This window comes from Apostichopus japonicus, chromosome 14 (assembly GCF_037975245.1).
Source record: "Apostichopus japonicus isolate 1M-3 chromosome 14, ASM3797524v1, whole genome shotgun sequence".
Classification (NCBI taxonomy): domain Eukaryota; kingdom Metazoa; phylum Echinodermata; class Holothuroidea; order Aspidochirotida; family Stichopodidae; genus Apostichopus; species Apostichopus japonicus.
The window spans coordinates 8,530,876-8,551,585 of record NC_092574.1 but is presented as its reverse complement, the minus strand read 5'-3'; the positions used below and the strand labels follow the sequence as shown (position 1 = coordinate 8,551,585).

General features: G+C 37.0%; 1 protein-coding gene across 2 annotated transcripts in view; it reads right to left on the bottom strand.

The window, feature by feature from the left end:
* Nucleotides 1–2,465: 2,465 nt before the first annotated feature.
* Nucleotides 2,466–20,710, bottom strand: part of LOC139979609 (glutathione S-transferase C-terminal domain-containing protein-like) — a 35,088-nt gene continuing 16,843 nt past the window's right edge. Inside the window, exons 7-9 of one of the 2 annotated variants that reach the window (XM_071990579.1) lie at nucleotides 19,439–19,606; nucleotides 6,537–6,606; nucleotides 2,466–4,675 (exon numbers count right to left, since the gene is read on the bottom strand). In XM_071990579.1, the coding sequence (XP_071846680.1) occupies nucleotides 4,485–4,675; nucleotides 6,537–6,606; nucleotides 19,439–19,606 (429 nt within the window). In that variant the 3' untranslated portion in view covers nucleotides 2,466–4,484. Of the gene's footprint in view, nucleotides 4,676–6,536; nucleotides 6,607–19,438; nucleotides 19,607–20,710 lie in introns of those variants that run through there. The other variant, XR_011797238.1, reaches the window with a different exon arrangement.

Sequence of the window (20,710 nt, the reverse complement as noted above, 5' to 3'; positions counted from 1 at the left end):
CAACCAAACAAACAACTATCATAACTTTTTGTGAACATCATATTGTGTGCGTGTTCCTATTAATCCATAATTTCCATGAAAATGTCACAAGACTGCTCTAACTGCCTGGGCTAATTGCTGTATTGGGCCCCAAAAGCTGCTGGCTCTCACCCCAATGCCCAAACCTCACTTTGTGGAAACTTCATATGCCACAGCAAAGTTTTTGTTGTTGTTGACGAATTAGTATCCATTGGTGACTTTTGACCTCTTCTAAAATTAGGACAATTAGGAACACAGTATACACTATTTTAAAGGTCTGCTGTATAGACCCCAACTATAGCACGCTATCAATGAAAACTTTCTTAGGATATCGTCTTGATTTGGTCGTAGTAAAATGACCACTTTTTACCAATTAGTCTGCAACGCCTGCCAATTAGTTTTTCTTGTATGTCATCTACCAATCTCTTCAAGAAAAAGAAAAAACAAACACAACAATATCATCACTATGAAGAAAGTGCAAACCAAATCTGAGATTCAACAAGGTTTCCTTCGGGGTGAACTATGACCTCCGCCGAAAAATGACCAACAATTTCATACACATGGCAGACTAATGACAAAGAGGTCACATATATCCCTAAGTCCAAACAGAGATTTTGAACAAAAATGCTAACTATATAAACCATATCCATCTACAAAATGTACTGTGTGCCCAGTCACCGTAACTTAATGTACCATAATTGGTTGAACTGAACCAAGCTTCTCTATTTTAAGCCAAATAAGAAATCAGTATCAACTCATGAATTTCAACTATTTGCTTCTCACTTTGAACAGTGTGGTTCAGTCTTGAATAAAGTGCTCTTTGTTTGTTTGTTTTCACATAACAAAAAGGAAAATCTTTGGGTAGAGTATTTTCTTCCTTTAAGTGGAAAACTATTGGCACTACACTGGTGCAGGCATTATTACAAAGACATAAAAATATCTAGTTCATACATCATGCGACGATGAAACACCAAAGGACTATTACACTCATTGTTATGAGGGTTCTGTTTTCAATGATACTCGAAGGGTTAATAACTTCCAAACTATTTTCACTAGAATAATGTATTTCCTTTTGGAAACTACCAGCACATGCAGAATCCCATAACGGTACTCAGCAAGGTACTTGGCATTTACCAAAAATATGATCAGCGAAACTCCTTGATTAATACTCCATCCACACTGAACGGCTTCAAAATTACGTTAGACCAGTCCGTATGAAGTACAATTCAGGATTAATCGACCCCGGGGCTTGTCTTCCTCAAGCTTGCTTTATATAACCATTGACCAACATATCGCCTGTCTGCCTGGATGTGAAAATGGTGACAGTGGACCATCGGATATGGAGTGGATGTATGGTACCAACACCAGCTATGCGGCGGATGAATATTAGTCACTTTATCTGTCGAGTGGATGTCTAGTAGGGACATCAGCTATGTGGTGGATGAATATTGATGGCGTCTGCCTTAAGACAGATGAATAAGGTAGGTGAAATGAAAGTGTCAGCCCTCAAAAATAAGCCGACCGTCATTTACAGTATCATCAATTTATCCTTTGAGAAGCATTTCAGAGATTGAAGTATATATTTTCAAAGCTGAATATCTCAAAGACCAGAAGACCTATAGAAACTGTTCCAGCACTCAATTGTTCCTTTTCCTTTGCCATATCAAGACTAAAGTCCAGCTTTAAGAAAACCTTTAATTTTTTAATCTGTTCTGACGGTTTATATCTGACTACTTTTTAATGGCAGCCCGTTAAGCTACTCTTTACATGATCAGTACTGACATTTCAATAGATATGTTGCCCTTCTCAACAGAATAAATTCCAGACAGTGTGAAAACATGTTTTTGTCATGGACACAAGTTCTCTCACTTTTGATATTACTACAGAAAATTTTGCAATAGGTACGAGCTGCATAATTCCTGCAGTTCTTAGGAAGTTTAATTTTGGTCAGAGTTTCAACAGAAATCATTAGCAATTCCACTTCATTAGCAATTCTAGAATTAATAACTGTTGACCTGCTTGAATAATCATCAGAGCAACCCACCATATGAATGAAATTAATCATTCTTGAGAGAAAAGGTTGAGAGACAGGGCATTCCAAGATATTTACATTTTGACAGTTGCTGACCTCAACTGACCTTTTGAGCCCAACCGGAATCTACAATCGTGGCATGTCTGGGAACAATCTGAGTCGTGGGCATATGAAAGTTTGTTAATGTTACAATTCTTTCAGATTTACAGATTTGATTATTCTTACATTCTGACCTGTGTTGGCCTATGATGCCACCAAAACCAACAGGTACTTTGTGAGTATGCCACTCGTCAAGGACACAATTAACAACTGGTCCGTATTGTCGTGTACGTGGTACTCTTGGTATGATTTTTCTAGGATGTTCTCGCAACATCACAAGCCAGTGTAGGAAAGAGGCTCCAATGGAGTCAGTGCAGTAACTTTACATTTTATTAACCTTTACAAACTGTCTTCTGTATCCAAAACACATTATGCATTTCAGTCATGAACGCCAAAGATCTAAAGAAAAGAACGAAAATGTTGACCCTTCTGTGTCTACCAATTAGCTATTTCCCATGTTCTTCCAGCAAACGTTGAAGTAACATAACTTAATAGTAGAGCCGAGGGTTGGCCGACTAAATAACACACTACGATTGGGTCACTGTCGAATGACTGACTGGCACAGTGGCGAGATCAACCTGTGTAAATGACATCTGAGAAGACACACCTGGCTTGTCCTGTTTAATTGACTGCAATGCATAAAACAGCTGTTGTATAGCTTCATCTCGGTTCATTAGGAAGGTAAAATGATCTGAAATGACTAGACCATGAACACATTGAGGTTAAATGGCCATTTGCGCTTGTGTATTAAACACAGTGATGATTTCCTTTATCATTTTAACACATTTTCTTTTCATGTCCCTGGATAGTTATTGGTTTTTGAAAGGCTGCTTCTAAACCATTGAAGATATTAATCTTAAACATACTGGCATGGCTTTTCAGCATTTAATGTGCTATCGATATATATAAGATACTTTTACTATGGTTAGCATACAGTAGATTGAGTATGTGCTGATAGGTGAGTACCTATATAATAGACTCTTTTTTTTTGCTCTCAAACATCTTGTGTAGATTTCCAAAGTTTAGCCAGTTAAAATGTTTGTGTCACTGTGTTGCATCCCTCAAAATATTAAGACCAAGTATGATCAGTTAAATACTTTTCAAAGAAAGTACAGATAGCCTGCAGGCTTAGTGATTCCTTGCCAAATAATGTTATATATGGAATCATCTGATTGATGGAACAACTGAGGAAAATGTGTACTAAAGTCAGGTACCAGAACATCAGAAAAGAGTTCTAGATCATAACTTGATCATTACTACTTAGATAACATCCTTCTGAAAACTTGCTGACAGATACTAGTCATCAGTGGAAGTGGAAAACCCTTCCAGCCGCCGAAAAGACGAAAGATCAAATACTGTGATAGTTAGTGACACAGAAAAGCCATTCATCAAAGACATTGTTTGAGTTTGAGAGCTTACGAGGTTTCCAGACTTTAAAGGGTGTGAAGACTCATGCAAAAGAAACGTCTTATGCCGGTAATTTGACATAGTTTCGAATGAGGTGTAACAGAAGTGTTAAACACGACCATCGATCCCAGAAAATACACACACAGCTTGCCACCGTCGGTAATTAGACACTAATGTACAGTCAGCACATACAGCTGCGGTCAATACCCACAGCACAGTATACAAACGATACAGCTATGGACATCTCTGGTCCAGCTAAAGATAACAAGGTATCACGATTCATTACTGTCTGCATTTTGTAGCGACACAAACAAAACGTTCCTTGCAAGCAACAGAAAGTTAACTTTTTCAGATGGCCTCACACGGTTTGGGGCGAGTCTTCAACGCCTTTAAACCTCTGTTGACTTCAAATGACCTTCGATCAAGCATCATATTTGGGAAAATATTAGGGCAATATCTGCCAGGAAATGTGTTTGTGAAATAAAAACAAGTTCTACTAAGGGCAGCAGGTAATTGAGATAAGGTCCAGTTTTCTGTGTCAAAGTTAATCCCTGAGGCTGTTAATATTAAGCTCTGACTTCTGAACGGACACAATTCTTTCCACTTTAAACAGTTGGGTAGCTGGACACAGGCCACCAACGTTGCAATTGCCATCCCTCTGATGGAAATTTGTCTGCACCATGTTTGGTTATAACGAAAATAATAGAGATATAGAAATAGTAAACAATGATTGTCTTCAGTGCCCGGCATCATCCATCAATGTCTAGAAGAGATGCGATGCATCCATAGATAATCAGCATATACATCGAGTAGCTTCTTTTCATGCCCTCCTCAAAATCTAGTTGCCTTGGTAAAGAGAGAACTTGTAGTTCTTCTACAGCGAATGCAGTGTACTCCTGCTACCGGTTTTTCACGATACCGTAAAGTTCTACACGTCGATCTTTTTGCCATTAAACTGAAAGAAGCAGTGACCCTGTTGGTGGTTTTCTGATATTCCGACTAATAAATTGTTCTTCGGAGAACACGTGGCCGGCGTCAACGAACAGAGATGAACTTGATAATGATGTTCCTTTATGTAATTCGACCGATCCGCATCGACTATGCTCATACAAAGTTTGCCTACATTGGACACAAAACAGAAGCAACAAATATGAAGAAAACAAACCAAAATTTAAAAAAAAAAAGGTTTAAGTTTTGTGTTTAGATGTATTTTCGTTCCCACCACAGATTAATATCTTTTTCATCATTTATACCAACGGGGAAGGAAAACCACACATTTTATCCTGATTTCACGGTATTAGAAGGCTACACAGAGAACTTCTCATTGCTGGGACAATATCAGACGGTTCAGGGCAAGTGTTTATTAAATCCAAATCCTGTCAAACGCTGTGGACCTCGTGGTCTTACCCTGACACTACCCTTGCAAAAGCTGCCCAGGGCAATTCACCACTGCTGTACAAAGAGGTGCATGTAACATGAAAAATCAGCCTAAAAACCACAGAAAGAAATCTGTCTGTTGGTCTACGATCAGGAAATGTCTGAGAGAATATAGACAATTTCACCCAGGTGTATAAATGGGGACTTGCAAATATAGTTGCGTGCGCCGGTTTGTGGCTGCACCCTATGGGAAGTCCCCCAGGGAACACATGGCTGTGGTGCCCCAGGAGAGATTGATTGAATTATGCACACTTTGGTGTGTAGGTGTGACAAGTTACCAATGACCAGGGTTAAGTACAGCGCAGCGAGACTTTATTGTAAGTTGCGCTATATCAGAACTGTTAATTAATTAATTTCAGAACTAACGTAGGTATGTTGTGCTATAGAATGTAGGAAATGGAATTTCAAAGTCGTGATCCCAGTATGACGAGTCCACCGCTCTGCTAAAGTGAGCTATCTCTAGCTTTCACTTGGTATCAAGTCTTATGTAATCATTTCATTTGTTGGGGTCCTCAGTGAGAGTCCCGGAGTAACATGCATGACCTCTAGGAACACGTCCCAGTCTAATCTATTACAACCTGAATAAACAGCAGCAGCAGCAACAACAACTGAAAGATGGTTCTAGGGTTTGGTATACATGTTCTTTCCAACCATGCCCAAAATGAACAGAGATCACTGTCAGATCAGTGGAATCTATTTCCCTCCCCCCCCCCCCTCCCTCAAGACCGTGACAAGCGTGATTGATGATGCCGGTACCACAAGTCGGTCACTTCCTGTAGTATTTTACGATATTCCTTCTCTTTAATATCATTGAAGAAGAGACCTTTTCAAATGTTGCAAAAGTCAAACTAATTGTTTGAAGTACCTTAACTTGTGTTTTCAAAAGCCATTCTGTTTTGCGACACTGTACACAGTGGTACGTTGAACTAGTCGATCATGTACCCAGTGGGTAGCTGTTATATCCGTCCTATCTTGTGCCACAAAGTAGTCTGTTCATATTATGTAAATGTGGTTTATTATGTACGTTGACTTATCATCTTTTGTCACTTATAAGGCAATATTATCTCTGTGTTTGCAAGGCAGTTAAATATTGCATTTTCATTAGCCTATTTCATAATTCCATTTTCAACAGTGTATTTCCACATTATTGTGAGAGCAATTAAATGAAGTTGTGGGCATGGTAGATAAAGTTGTTTATTTGGGAGTTTATTTGGCTAGAAATCAAAGCTGAGGGTCAGAAACCTACATAATTGGAGTTGTGGGAAATATAAACCAGAAATTCCAGTTGTGGGTAAGATCACTCGGAGTTGAAGTTGTGGGCAAGGTAGCCAGATATTAGGCCATTATTGAATGGGGACTTCATTCACAGGCAGAACCTGCAACACTAACTTTAATTCTTTGAGAGATACGTAACAAAAAATTTTGTTTAACAATTTATCTCCAAGAAAATTGGGAAAACAAGTTTGTGTGAATCTGAGCCAAATAATATATCCATCATGAATCACCTTTGAAATATTATTTGTGTCATATGTACTGTACTTACCACGCTTGTAATTTTCATTTTCAAAGTCCCAGTTTGTCTGTTCTGCAGCATGAGCCACCAATAAGAGTTCCTGGGAATAAATTATAGAACCGTTCATCAAATACCAAGGAAAGTTGACTTCATAGCCAAAGAGGTATATATATATATATATATATATTTAACGATTCCTGGAGGAATAAAGAGGCTGTATTTCACAGACTTTAATATGAGTTGTATGCAATAGTAGACATGATTAAATGCAATTCATCAACTGACTATATTCCCAGAGTTCATCAGCTGAGTACCTATAAATTAAATTATCACTAACTGCTTGTTAAGCTGTAGTGCAGCAAACACAGGATCATTATTTTCCCAGGGATGATATTGCCTAAGTTGCTTGCAAGTTTATTAAATCTGACCAAGTTTTGTTATAAACAAACTTTTCTTTATACACTATTCAAAAACTATGTGGTAAAAGCAAAGTCAAGTCTGATTCATTAGAGGTGAAGTCAAAGCCATCATTGGCCGATGTATAGTAAACAAACTTCTCTTTCTTTACCGCTAGTATCAAAGAAAGATTTAATAAAATGAAAATATTGTTCTTTCTTTATAAAAAAAAGAAAAAAAAAAGGGTAAAGATCATGAGGAACGCCCCAAAATACGTTAAGGGAGTTCAAATAATGGGCACTTATTATTACATAAAGATGCATCTATTTTCCGGGTAGTGAAACTACTCAATAACTGGAAGCATCTGGAAGCTAGAAAACCGATAGGACAGTACTGTACTTTTGAGAGGGTTTAGCAAATTCAACAGAAAGCTAAAACTTTAGGCAAACAATTTACTATGCCATTTAACTAGTGTGTATAAACTTGCACAATTGCAGACCTAAGATACATGCAGCAGTGCAGTTTAATACTCCAGACCTCATACTATATTCAATTACAGAACAAATACATAAAGTAGTGAGGTATATTTCTCCAAACCTCATGTTATGCCCAAATTACAGAACAAGGACATATTGCAAGTGAGGTGTAATGCTCCAGACTTCATCTAAGCATGATTACAGAACAGAGAGACAGGGAAGTGAGGTGTCATACTCAAGGCCTCATGCTATATACACAATTACAGAACAAAAGAACAAATACGGTGAAGCACACTTCTCCAGACCGCATGGCTGTTGCTATGCACAACAGTAGACCAAAGACATGTAATGGGATACTAGTAATGCTCCAGACTTGATGTTAATTCATAATTATTGGAAAAAAGACGCACTGAATTGAAGTGTAATGCTCTAGACCTCAATATATATATGTATATGTATATGTATATGTATATGTATATGTATATGTATATATATATATATATATATACATATACATATACATATACATATACATATACATATACATATACATATACATATATATATATATATATATATATATATATATATATTTATTTATATATATATATATATACAACTGTAACATTCAATCGTTAAAAACAAGTTTACTATAGGTTTAGATGAGAACTCACTGCACTTTTGATTATCATTACTGCATATTATATTTCTGTGTTTTTACAGTATAATTGTAACTTATGTATTGTATAACCTTTCCAATCATCATGCTATATGAAAATGTAATAACCATTTGTGCACTTTAGGTTATTTCAATTTCATTTATTTCTTTTTTTTTACACAACAACCAATATACAAGATAAACAAATACTATATATGATTAAACTTAAATGTAGCATGTATTTGTTTTGTGAGTGTTCTCAAGAATTAAAGCTCATTTCATAATTAGAACACTCCCATGAAATTGAAGATAGAGAAAAAGAAAAAAATTCAAAGCATGAAAAGAAGAAGAAAAAAACAGAATGTGTGTGTGTTAACTTCTTTATATAAACACACTTAACTAGATATATGAACACAAATACTATAATCATTATCATGGTAAAATCACTAAAATTTGCCGGGATTAGTCAATCAGTCAATAACACACGGCACAACCATCTTACTGACGAAAGAAAGCGAACTATAGTAATCCTTGTGATGTGCTTAACGAACCGTGAGGTAGATGGAAGGCATGCTTTGTGAACTGTACTGGTAGGGAGGGAATTCCTGCCATTTGTAGCACGGTCTTGAAAACTTAAATAGACGGACTTTGTAAAGGCAAGGATAAAATTGGATATAATTGGCATTTCATTTAGATTGCAAAGTGTTAACTTAGAACATCTTGAAAAATTTATCATTCCATTATAAACCTAGTGCAGCTATGACTTTGTTTCATTTTTGGCTATATAACATTACAACTGTGCACAATAACATTTTATCCTTACATTTACAACTGCAGGCATTTTTTAAGCTATAATTTTGCATGTTAAGGTTATTTATTGTTGTAGCAGTTTATAAGTCTGCACAATTTGATTGCTAGGATTATAAATTTCTTTACCCATTAGCATTACTGTATATTACTTAAGTTATTACTTAAGTAGTTGAGCACTTATATTTCAAGAGAGAATGCACTGGAAACCCGGACAACCAGGACAGATAACGAAAAATTATCCAGTTCTGACAGTTTCATGATTTTTTTAAAGTGTTCCCAGAAATTTGTCTTAAGAAGATGTTGGTAGTTTAAGTTAAATTTGAGGCCATCGAGTAATCTTTTTCTAACAAGTACGAACTTGCTACGAAGGAACGTAAACAATGGTTTTAAATCTAAACTTCCTTCTATTCAATACATTCTGAGCATATTCTCACCACTTGTGATGAAAATTAATAAAGACAAGTTTTCTTTATTTTTATCGATGTTTATTCTCTGACTTCATTTCATCTTGAAAGTCCGGTCCGGCCAGATAAAATCCAGCCGGAGTTTGTGAAAGATCTGGCCGAATTGGGTTCCTGCCACATCAAAAGAATGGATCCGATGCATTCCTAAAATTAGCTAGAAACCGCAATATATGACTTTTCAGCTGATTAAACTAATTGTCAGGGATATCAATTACCAAACCTACGGGGTAATTCCGATACGATAATATCAGGCAAACATGGAGCTGAATTTACTAACACACTGGGGCCGACACTGATTCTAAGCCCAGACATTTGAATATTTGAATCTAGCATTACAAATGATTGGCCTATGAGAAGCCATGTAAGACATAGTGCTGACACTAGTCCAGAGTTGTGGACATGTCATTGAGGCTGACACTAAGCTTGACAACAATGTCGGGTTGACATGGAGGCTGACACTAAGCTTGACAACAATGTTGAGGCTGATATCGAGGTTGGCACTAGGCTTGACAACAATGTCGGGCTGACATGGAGGCTGACACCAAGCTTGGGACAATGTTGGGGCTGACATTGAGGCCGGCTCTAAGCTTGACAACAATATCGGGCTGATATCGAGGCTGACACTAAGCTTGACGACAATGTCGGGCTGATATTGAGGCTGACTAAGCTTGACGACAATGTCGGGCTGACATGGAGGCTGACACTAAGCTTGACAACAATGTCGGGCTGACATGGAGGCTGATACTAAGCTTGACAACAATGTCGGGCTGACATGGAGGCTGACACTAAGCTTGACAACAATGTCGGGCTGACATGGAGGCTGACACTAAGCTTGACAACAATGTCGAGGCTGACATGGAGGCTGACACTAAGCTTGACAACAATGTCGAGGCTGACATGGAGGCTGACACTAAGCTTGACAACAATGTCGGGCTGACATGGAGGCTGATACTAAGCTTGACAACAATGTCGGGCTGACATGGAGGCTGACACTAAGCTTGACAACAATGTCGGGGCTGACATGGAGGTTGTCATTAAGATGACAACAATGTTGGGCTGACATGGAGGCATAACATAGCAGCTCTAGTTTTGTTCTGAGCACAACATTTTCTAGCAAGGTATCACATTACACCTCTGATTTTTTCAAGCCTGACATGGATCTTGTCACATGAGAAGGAAAAGCCTAAAGTTAATAAGATCCATTGACTTCACAGCTAATATCCCTGATGTCATTTACACAAGCAGAATGTGACTTTGGTCCATGGCATCCTTGTCAGTTATCTGTCCTTCTCCCCCTCCCGACCCACCCCCCAGCTACCCCCCCCCACTTCAGTCCTTCCCCTTTCCTTGTCACTCACCCTCATCTCAAAACAAGATTTCATTTAATCAACCTAAAAGACACACTTAATGCTGTAGATCATCCCACCATGCAACCAAAGAATTAAGCAATAATTATCAATTCTCACCAAAAATTGTTGGTCCTTTGTATCAGGTTTAATCTTTCTTCTCTCCACCCTTTGTCTACTAATCCTCTAATACCTCAATCTATTTTGTGTTCACCCTGCTCATTAACCTTTCTGGATTCTGTGCTTGTATTTTGTCCCTTGTATTTTCTGTTACTTGTCATTCAGCCTCTGAAGAAGATCCTGCTAGGATCGAAACGTCAGGCCAACTTTATACCTTTTACACATTCTCTAACACAGGCTCTTCAGTGGATAAGCAGTTTGCTAACAGTTTTTGTTTTATTTTGATTCCAGTTTTAATCAAGTATAAATACTGTACTGACGAACTTCAACATATCTACAGTTAACCTCTATACTTCAAAACTTAGCAAACTTCTTCTTTTTCTATTCATTTTCAACATCACTAAATTACCATCACTAAAGAGAGTGCTTTTCTCTGTTAGACGATATAATGCTCAATTACCTTAAAGAGAAAAATATTCCACAGTGTTTAAGCTGAAATCCCCTTTGTAATATCTTGTTCCTAACTTGAAAGGAGGTTGATTCAATGAATCACGTCTTGATATTTATTACATGACCCTCAATTATCATTGAATCTATCAAAGTTAAGGTAGCACCACCGACCGATTTTCCCGTAGTTTATGTATATATGATGATTCATTGTACTCATAAACTGCGGGCTCACACTATTCAGTACATCTGTAGAGGTGTTTATTACATGATCTGGCAGAATGATGGAACGATTTGAATCTAACAAAGTTAAGGTAGCACAACCGTTCCGATTTCCCCAGATTTATTTATGATTATATTCATTGTAGGCCTACTCATAAACAACAGGCTCAACAAATTCAGTACATCTCTAAGGGTGTTTATTACATGATCTGGCATATTCCATAAAATTGCAATATTAACAATAAATATTTAGTGTAAAAAGTTTTGATCGTTATGCAAAAAAATAAAACGAAAAAAAACCGAAAAAAAAACAGAAAATGGCAAAGTTTGGAGAGTACTGTACTATGGTGTCATCAGAATTCAAGCTATGGCTAGGATGACCATTTACAATTTGTTAGAGAATGCACAAACTGTATACACAATATAAGGAAGAAATCACCATGTGTGACCCAGCTCAATAGACACTATATATATTATACCATATCCATTGAATTACTCAAAAACTAGTACCAGACATGTCAACAGTTTGATATTAACAATTAGGTCAATGCCGCCCCGGGCAGAGTAGATTGTTATAAAGTTGACTCAAGCAAAGGTCTGTTTGTGTGATAGTGAAGGAGAAGTGAAAACTTTTAGATTTGACGTAAAATTATCATGCATTACACGACAGTATAACACTGTGTCCAAGCAGCAACTCCCTGCACGCTTGTCAGAGTGTTTCTGGGCAACAAAGCACTAAAAGATAGTTCATGGCCGCCATTACTTATATTGAAAACTCAACTTTTAACATCCATGGGGGAAGGGGAGGGGAGGGTGAGGGCAGTGGCGGAGCGTCCATACAGTCAGGGGGGGCGGATGCCCCCCCCTGACGGACTCAAATGGACTGCTGGCGCCCTTTTCGGCTTTTTACCACTTTTTACTTATTCGCGATTATTGACTCTTTTATTGCGCTCTTATCTACATATTGACATTTGTCACATTTTTCGGCGATGACACCTATTTATTCTTCATTTATCTGCAAATTAGCAAGGCCAGGAAATGGTCATTTCCGGCGATCTAGGGTGTATCTTTACTCCAAAAAAATTTCTGTACGCTCCACGCCAACCTGTGGTGGCGCTCCGCTTAGATAGTGTCGAAAGCGCCCCTACAGACCATTCTCGCCCCCTCTGACCAATACCCCTAGCTCCGCCACTGGGTGAGGGGGAGGGACTGGTACCCTTACCTAGTGAGGATAGTTGATCAAGAGATGTCAAGTTTAGCATGTGTTTGTATTTTCCAAGGCCTTTGATTCTAACATCGTCGATGATGTCAATTGAGGCTGATTGTAAAATATTTTGTCAGCAAAGACTGAACCGATCAGAGAAAATATAGGCAAGCTATTGGGGGGGGGGGGGGGGTTAACATATATTCAAGCACCGTAGATTGGCAGATGTATAGTAGCTTTAATGTCACTTGTTCAAGGCTTCAAAACCATTTTTTTTGTTACATCTGTTGAAACTATTAGTTAATTCAATGGAACAAACTTAGTTCAGAGCTTCATAGACTGATTGTGTTGGGGGTAGGTGTGGGGGAGGGGGAGAGGGGCAAAGGAGAGAGGGCAATTAACCTTAAGCCTTCATCCTCTCAACTTAACAGAGGGTTTTTATCATTCATGCTTTTTAAACTTAAAAAGCTTTGAATATTATTTGGTGTACATTACACTATTGAGCCAGCTGATAGAATTTGTCATGTATCTGATCATTACTTGTTTACAACATTTTGCTATAAAGTTACTTTAAATAGTATTAAAGTTAGTGTTTTGAGAGATGGTCTTCATTACCCTATCTCCCCACCCCCCACCCCACCCCAAATACCCCTCCCACACCCTCCCACAAATCTGCTAGAATACTAAATAATGGTACCTTTTTGCAACTTTCAACAAGCTTTTTCATGCTGACCTCAAGCAATTTTGACTTACACTGAGACATTAATTGTCTACGTATGGGAATAACTTTGAGTATCAAAACCTCCAGGGTGTGTCACTCTTAAACGATAAACTCTAAAAATATTTGGAGTCAATTCTAATGACCCATTTAGTTCTATTTCTCCAAAATTTTGCTGTTGACTTCTGTTCATGATACAAACAACTAGAAACTTTCAGTATTCATGGCAGTTCTAAGAATCTATCACTGGAAACAATAAAAAAAAAAACAGAAAAAAAATCCATATTAATCTCTATTTTATTTATTAAAAGCAAAATTGAAAAAAATATGAAGCTACAGGATTTTTAGGATGGTTTCCTTAGAAACCAATAAACAACCAAAGGGAGAATATTCACTGGTTAACAAAAATGATTTTCATGGAAGTCTTTTATTGTCAGTTCCATTTGAGAATGTCAAAATCAATAGTACTATAAATTTGTGACATTAATGGATATATTGAAGAAGCAAGATCAATAAATATTTTTATGACATTGTAGCAAGAAATCCTCTAAATATAAACTTTCAGCAGATTCATTTGTTTACACCTGGATTTGGCGTTCTTTTGTAAACTTATTTTTTTTTCGTGAGAGGAGGTAGTAGAGTGAGGGAGGGGGGGGTAGAGTGAGGGGGGAGGGATTCATTATAACATAGATATATTTATTTTGTACTTCATTGTGTAGGTTTAGCTAGCTGGGAAATTCATAAAAAACAAGCAATAAAACAATTCTTAGTACCGGATATTCAGTTTAAACTCATCTATATTTATACATGCTCTAAACTTTCTACATTCAAAAGTCATCTTAAGACCCATCTTTTCACTTGTTCTTTTGTAAATTAATCTGCTTTCTTTGTAAAGCGCCTTAAGCAGTGGCTTTTGTCTACTGATTTGTCGCTATATAAAGTCTCATTTATTATTATCATTATCTATCATATATATAAATATATATATAATTGGAAATCAAGAACAGTCAAAAAACTTCCAGCTTCCACCGGGATTCGAACCTGGGCCTCCCGCTTTATATGCCGACACCATAACCACTAGGCTAAGGACGCTGATTGTATGTCCAGAGGTTTGAAACCGGTAAGGAAGGTCGTAATTCCACTGTAGGCGTTTGTCACCTGTATCGAACAATACTAGTTCTGTTTCGGTGACATATTTGCCTTACTCTAGAGATCAAACATGATGCTAACCAACTGGAAATCATTTGTGATTCCTAAAGCCGGATCTCGAAAGAGATACTTTGAACAGACTTTTGTTAATGAAATGGAGGTAAATGACATAAATAAAACGATAAACGATATCAATATCTTAACTTTAAACCAATACATCTGAGAAAGGAAGCGTGTGGAAATTAACAGCCTTAGAACTGAGATAGTTCGTATTGGCCTTTTATTTTGGAAAGTAACCTCAGGGCAATATCGGGCATCCAGGGGGGAAATTCCCAGTATAAAGCTCAAGCTCTTAAGAACCTGAAACAGTAATAACAGGTTTCTATTCTCTTTAGTCTCTTTTGACGTGAACCAGAACATTTTATCCATTTTTTACAACTCTATTATTAGTAGTGTTTGGTCTTACTGCATAACTTCATGGGTTGGTAACATAAATAAGACATCCAAGAAAGTGTTAGATGATACTGTTAAACGGGCAGGTAGGGCTGTTGGGAAACGCTTGCCAATGTTTGACGAGGTCTTTGATAGTCGGGTTGATGATAAGCTTCATTCAGTTCTCAAGGATATCGATCACCCTCTCCACGCTCCATTAAATAATTGTATTATCCCTCGTAGTGGGAGGATGAGACCTCCGAAGGCTCATACTAATCGTTACCCCTCATCTTTCATGGGACAAGCTGTTAGAATTTTTAATGCATCTTTTAATCGTTAATCTCTTGCCTTTGTCTTTCCTTCTTTCATTGGTTCTTATCATATTTACCGTTTGTGATTTGTTTATACTTTTTATTCCTTGCCATTCTGTGAGCTTCGGCGCATCTGTTCCCATTCCTTGTTATTAGCATTTCTTATGCTTTTATTGTCCTACTGTTTGTTCTCTTGTTGTATAGTATCGTTTTTATATCTTACTGTTTTATCTGCAAGCATGTAATTTCTCTATCGGATGCAATAAAGTTTATCTAATCTAATCTAATGTACATTTGGAAATTGTACTTTAAACGCCAGCAATAAACTGCAGAGTAGTTCATGTTAGAACCCCAAAACAATGCAATTGAACAACTCAGCTTGACTTTAATAAACTTGGAATAGCTGGATAGATTGACAGTAGGTTTGCTTCTTAAGTTGTTCTTTGGTATCTTCCTTATGATGTATAACTTTAAAAGACTTCATCAGAGTAGAAACACTTCATGACCCCCTCTCTCCCCCTCCCATTATCCCCCATCAATTTTTTGGTATTGTGCAGAGTTAAACCTCCATTAAGCATTACAAGGGAATGTAGTGTTGAACCTCGATTAAGCATTACAAGGGAAGGCAGTGTTAAACCTCGTTTAAGCATTACAAGGGAATGCAGTGTTATAAATGAAATTCCCCAGGGCTACTAAACTTTGGCAAACAGACTTTCAATCAAACGGGCAAATTTATACTTACTTTGACCACATTCCACCCTGTGTTACAGTCAAATTCAACAAGAGTGCCAAAGACTATTATTTGTTAAGCAAGAATAGATTTAGTTCACAGACAACTTTGTGACAACTAGCAGGTATTGACTGCCTTAAGGTACCCTTTACTGGATGCACAATGTGTATGCTCAATTCATAACTGTACATAGATAGAGGAAGGATCATTATGACTGACCTATAGCAAATTACATAACAGAATATCTCATAAACACTTTACACACAGGAATTGATGAAACTAAACAATGTCAAGTTAAAATGGTAAAAATAAAAAATAGAAAAATTGTGCAAACAAAAAAAAAATAATAATAATTAATGAAAATTAGAATAAAATAAAAAGGATGGCTTTGCAGTTTAATTAGAACAATCAATCGATGGAAGGGGGTTTAAACAAGACAGTGTTGGCGAGGTTGCACCACAGCAAAAAGTCATCCTTTCAAAGGAAACAACCTTCCGATTCCTTTGACCACTCGACAAAGTCACGAAGAGAAAGAAAGAGTAAATATTGTCAAAATCGTACAAGAAAGCTGACATGTAAATCTCGAAAGGTTTCATTTATTTATTTTTGTTCTATCACAACATAAGTATGACATATGACATAGAAAGAGATAAGAAACAAAAACTTGTGAAAGGAAGTGTTCTAAAAATCCCTATAGGGCTTGTCGGATAGTGACACTCCCTAAAAAAAAAAATTGCAGAACTTTACAATTAGAAAAGAGAACCAAAAGAACAAAACAAGCAGAACCACCCCTTCCTCTCCCTTCCCTCACCCCCCTCCCCCCAGTTTCATTTCACAGTTCTAGTACATGTTGATGGAAGTGCTTTTGTAAGATATTTTTTGAAAGCAACTAAAGAAGGCATCGCCCTTAAAGTGAAAGGTAGGGGATTCCAAAGTGTGATGGCCCGATGATGTAAGCTAGTTTTAGAGAAAGTGTTGTGACATTGTCTTGGGTGCAGGGAATCAGCTTGCCTATTATTGTGAGCGTGGATGTGTGAGTTTTGTGTAAAGAAGGCATTCAGAGTATCTGGTAGCCTTTCATGTAATGAACGATTAAACAAAACCGAGGACATTGAGACTGAACAGATCTCAATGTCCTCATTTTAGGTTACGGATGACTTCAACAAAGCATACCAGCAAGGTGCCACAGTTTCGCCATAAGAATTTTATTGTCACAAACTGTTATTGTCACAAGCAGTTAAGAGGACTTTATCATCATCATCATCTTTGAATTAGTCGATTAATGACTGATTGAATTCCAACACATCTTTACGACTCTGTAATCTTGTCACGTACATGTTTGGGACTTTGGAATTTTTTTTTTGGGGGGGGGTCCACTTGTTGTTTCATTTATTCATTTATTAATTTGTTCATATTGTATAATTGACCATTGTCTGTTGTATTGCATACTATCGAATTGGATAGCTTCACTTTTAATGTTAACATTGTGAGGACCACCTGAGGATGATTTTGTCTGAATTTGTCTTTCTTCTGACAATTGGCATGGCTGTATAAAGTCAGAATATTTGCGTACAGGAATAGGGGACATTTCTGTATAAAGAGTGGACGATCTTCTGAATATTCAGCTCAGTATTTGCAGAGTTATTCCGTCGAAAAGAGGAGAAAAGGATAGAGATAGAGCCAACTTTTAAGATCAGTTTTTGGTATTAAACGTGGGATGGATTTAGTGTTTAGAAAATTGTTATAATATGGTGATATGTTCTACCTCGATTGTATCTTAGTGAGACAGTTATGATTAGATGTATCGTCCGGAACAGGAATACTATTCATTTGTTTGTGTTCATTCTCTCGTCTGTACTTAATTGTTTCAGGGTAAGGTTGTAAATTTGCAACGATTTTAACCAAACGATGCGATATTTTGTAGCAGATCTTGGACACCCCCGGCCTCAACCTGTTCCATCCAGTTACAGAAGTTGGCGTAACACAGGACCTTAAGTGAGTTACTAACCATTTCAAGAATTGCTCCAGATGGAGTTTCTTTTTGTATAGGTAAAGTTATAGTCCAAGAAAAAAAAGAAAACTTGAGAGCTCCCATGTTTCTATACAGTAGCTGTTATGGCTTTCAAGATATTCAGCCATAAAATATGGCTGGATTGCTCCTTTAAGGCTGAACTGCTCAATGATAATGTCAGATTCTCAGAGCAGGCCCCAAAATGGTATTAATGTTCATCTGTGGTTATTTCATCAAACTGTAATAACTTCTCCAAAACATTAAATAACTTAAAGATATTCAGAACACCCTAGAATGGCAATTCAACATCGTTTGTCCTTTAGAATATTAATAACAAACTGTAGTAGACATATCATTTGCAGCCATAAGAAATCTCTTGTTTTCACATTGAGTTTTGTGTTGCATTCTGGGAGATTCGACCAAATGCTCAGTGTATTACTGTATAATTCGGTCACTTTAAAGGTATGCTGTATTGGCCCCAAATATGTTAGATAATCAAATATGGTCACCTTTGGGTCAAAATTCTTGGTTTTATTACAACCATCAAGGACATTTTCCTCACTGGGACATTCAGTCATCTTGTGTGTTCCTTACAAATTGTCTGAGAACAATTTGGAGAGTCAAGACCTCCAGGAAAGTACTTTTTGGAAACTTCTGGCAATTATAGTGTGCTATAATTTGGGGCCTATACTGACTACCTTTAATTGATGAGCCCAGCCTTTTATAGGGAAATTTCTAAAAAATAAAGGATTAAAAATTGTTGTAGAAAAACCTATAATACAACCTGGACTGAAAGCGGTGGTTTTTTCTTAGTTGTTCTACGACACATCAGAATTTATTTTTGTGCCTACAGTCCTCCATTAGTTATCGTATGCAGTGGCTTCGATATTCTAAATCTAATTCCTCTTTGTCCAGAAAACATTTCTATTCCTCCACAGTGTGCGAAGAATACATCCAAAAATATCACAATTGAGATCAATAGTAAATAAATAACTGCTTGAGAAACTTTTCAATGAGCCTGCTGAAATAACTTACCTCTGAGAAAAAAAAAAATAAAAAAAAAAAAATAATAATAATAAAGTGGCAAGAAAAACCAAACATGATGGAATAAAGTTTTGAATCAATAAAATGCATCTTTCCATACACAAAATGTCTATTGCCAAATGTTTCACAAATGGTTTGCCTCGGGCCATAATCGTTCAACAGACTGTCACTGTGAAGACGAAAGAGGCTGAGTGGAGTCGGTTACTTTATTTTCCTGCTTCATGTACCTCAACTTAACCACTCAGACCCTAACTGAAAGAAGGAAAAAAAAAAAAAAAAAAAATATATATATATATATATATATATATATATATATATATATATATATATATATGTATATACAGAAGAGACCAAAAAAAGGAACAGTGAATTGGCGAAACGACTTCTTACGTACCTGGCTTGAGATGGGTATATCTCGGAAAACTTTGCTTCTGGGATACGAGATGGATTCTGTCGTATTGATTGAACCGTAACAACAGGGACTGGAGACGAGCGATGCCTCACTCAGCAAACACTTGTCAATAACTATATCTGTAGCGACTCCGCAGGCATGCAAAGAGACCTGGAAACAATGAGAAGAATTGAAGGGTTGAAGGATTAAAAGGAAATACAAGAACGAAAAAAAAAGCATCAATTTTGCAAAAGTATCATATCATGGTTATCATGGCAGCCGACTCATTTAAAGATCTGTAATATTTTCACATGTGCGTTCGTAAGGAAACTACATGTTTAATTTACCAAATCAATCCCTCAGAAAATAATACAGTTGGCCTGCTGGGGCATTTATCCAAAGTTTGTTCCTTTAAATTGATATCAAAAGAAGATTTTATAGAAACACATGAAAAAAAAAAAAAAACAGAATGCAAAAAATGCATTGCGGTTTCGATGATGTAACATGAGCAGTTTTCTTCATGAATCTGACGTAATGTATAGTGAGGGTGTACATGTTTACAAGGGTTTCAAAATTTGACCTCTGATGACCTCAAATGACCTCTGACCTCCACCAAAAACAATAGGCTTCTTTAACTCAATGTGGTACTTTTACACACTAAACAAGAGGTCGGCCCAAGCTTCCAGTATTGAGATATCGTGATTACAAGGTTTTAACATTTTGACCTCTGGTGACACCAAATGACCTTTGACCTCCACCAAAAACAATAGGCTTCTTGTATTCAATGTGGTACTTCTACACACTAAATATAAAATTGGTCTGATCTTCCCTACTTAAGATATCGTGTTTACAAGCTGGGCGTCACAAACGCACTGACACACACACGCACACACATACAATCATGAATGCATAGGTTACGATTATCATCGAAACCAAAATACAAATTGGGTGTGCATTGATGACATTACACCTCCCATTTGCTTCAAGTTTGCTTTTGGTGCAAAACAAGTCAACTTCAAACGTTGTTATCATGTAAACAATACATAGGAATTGCATACAATTTTGACTGACTAGGACCATCAACGTATCAAAGTAAAGGTTGTTCACATGGACTACCCTTGTAGGGGAGAAATATTCCAGAATATAGCCTGCAATCCACCAAAAAATGTTGCTATTTACACAGTATTGGGTGTTAATTAAAGCCACAGTTTAGACAGTGCTAGCTTTTTGAAGGACACATTGTGATAAACACAACGATGATTGCAGAATCAGAAA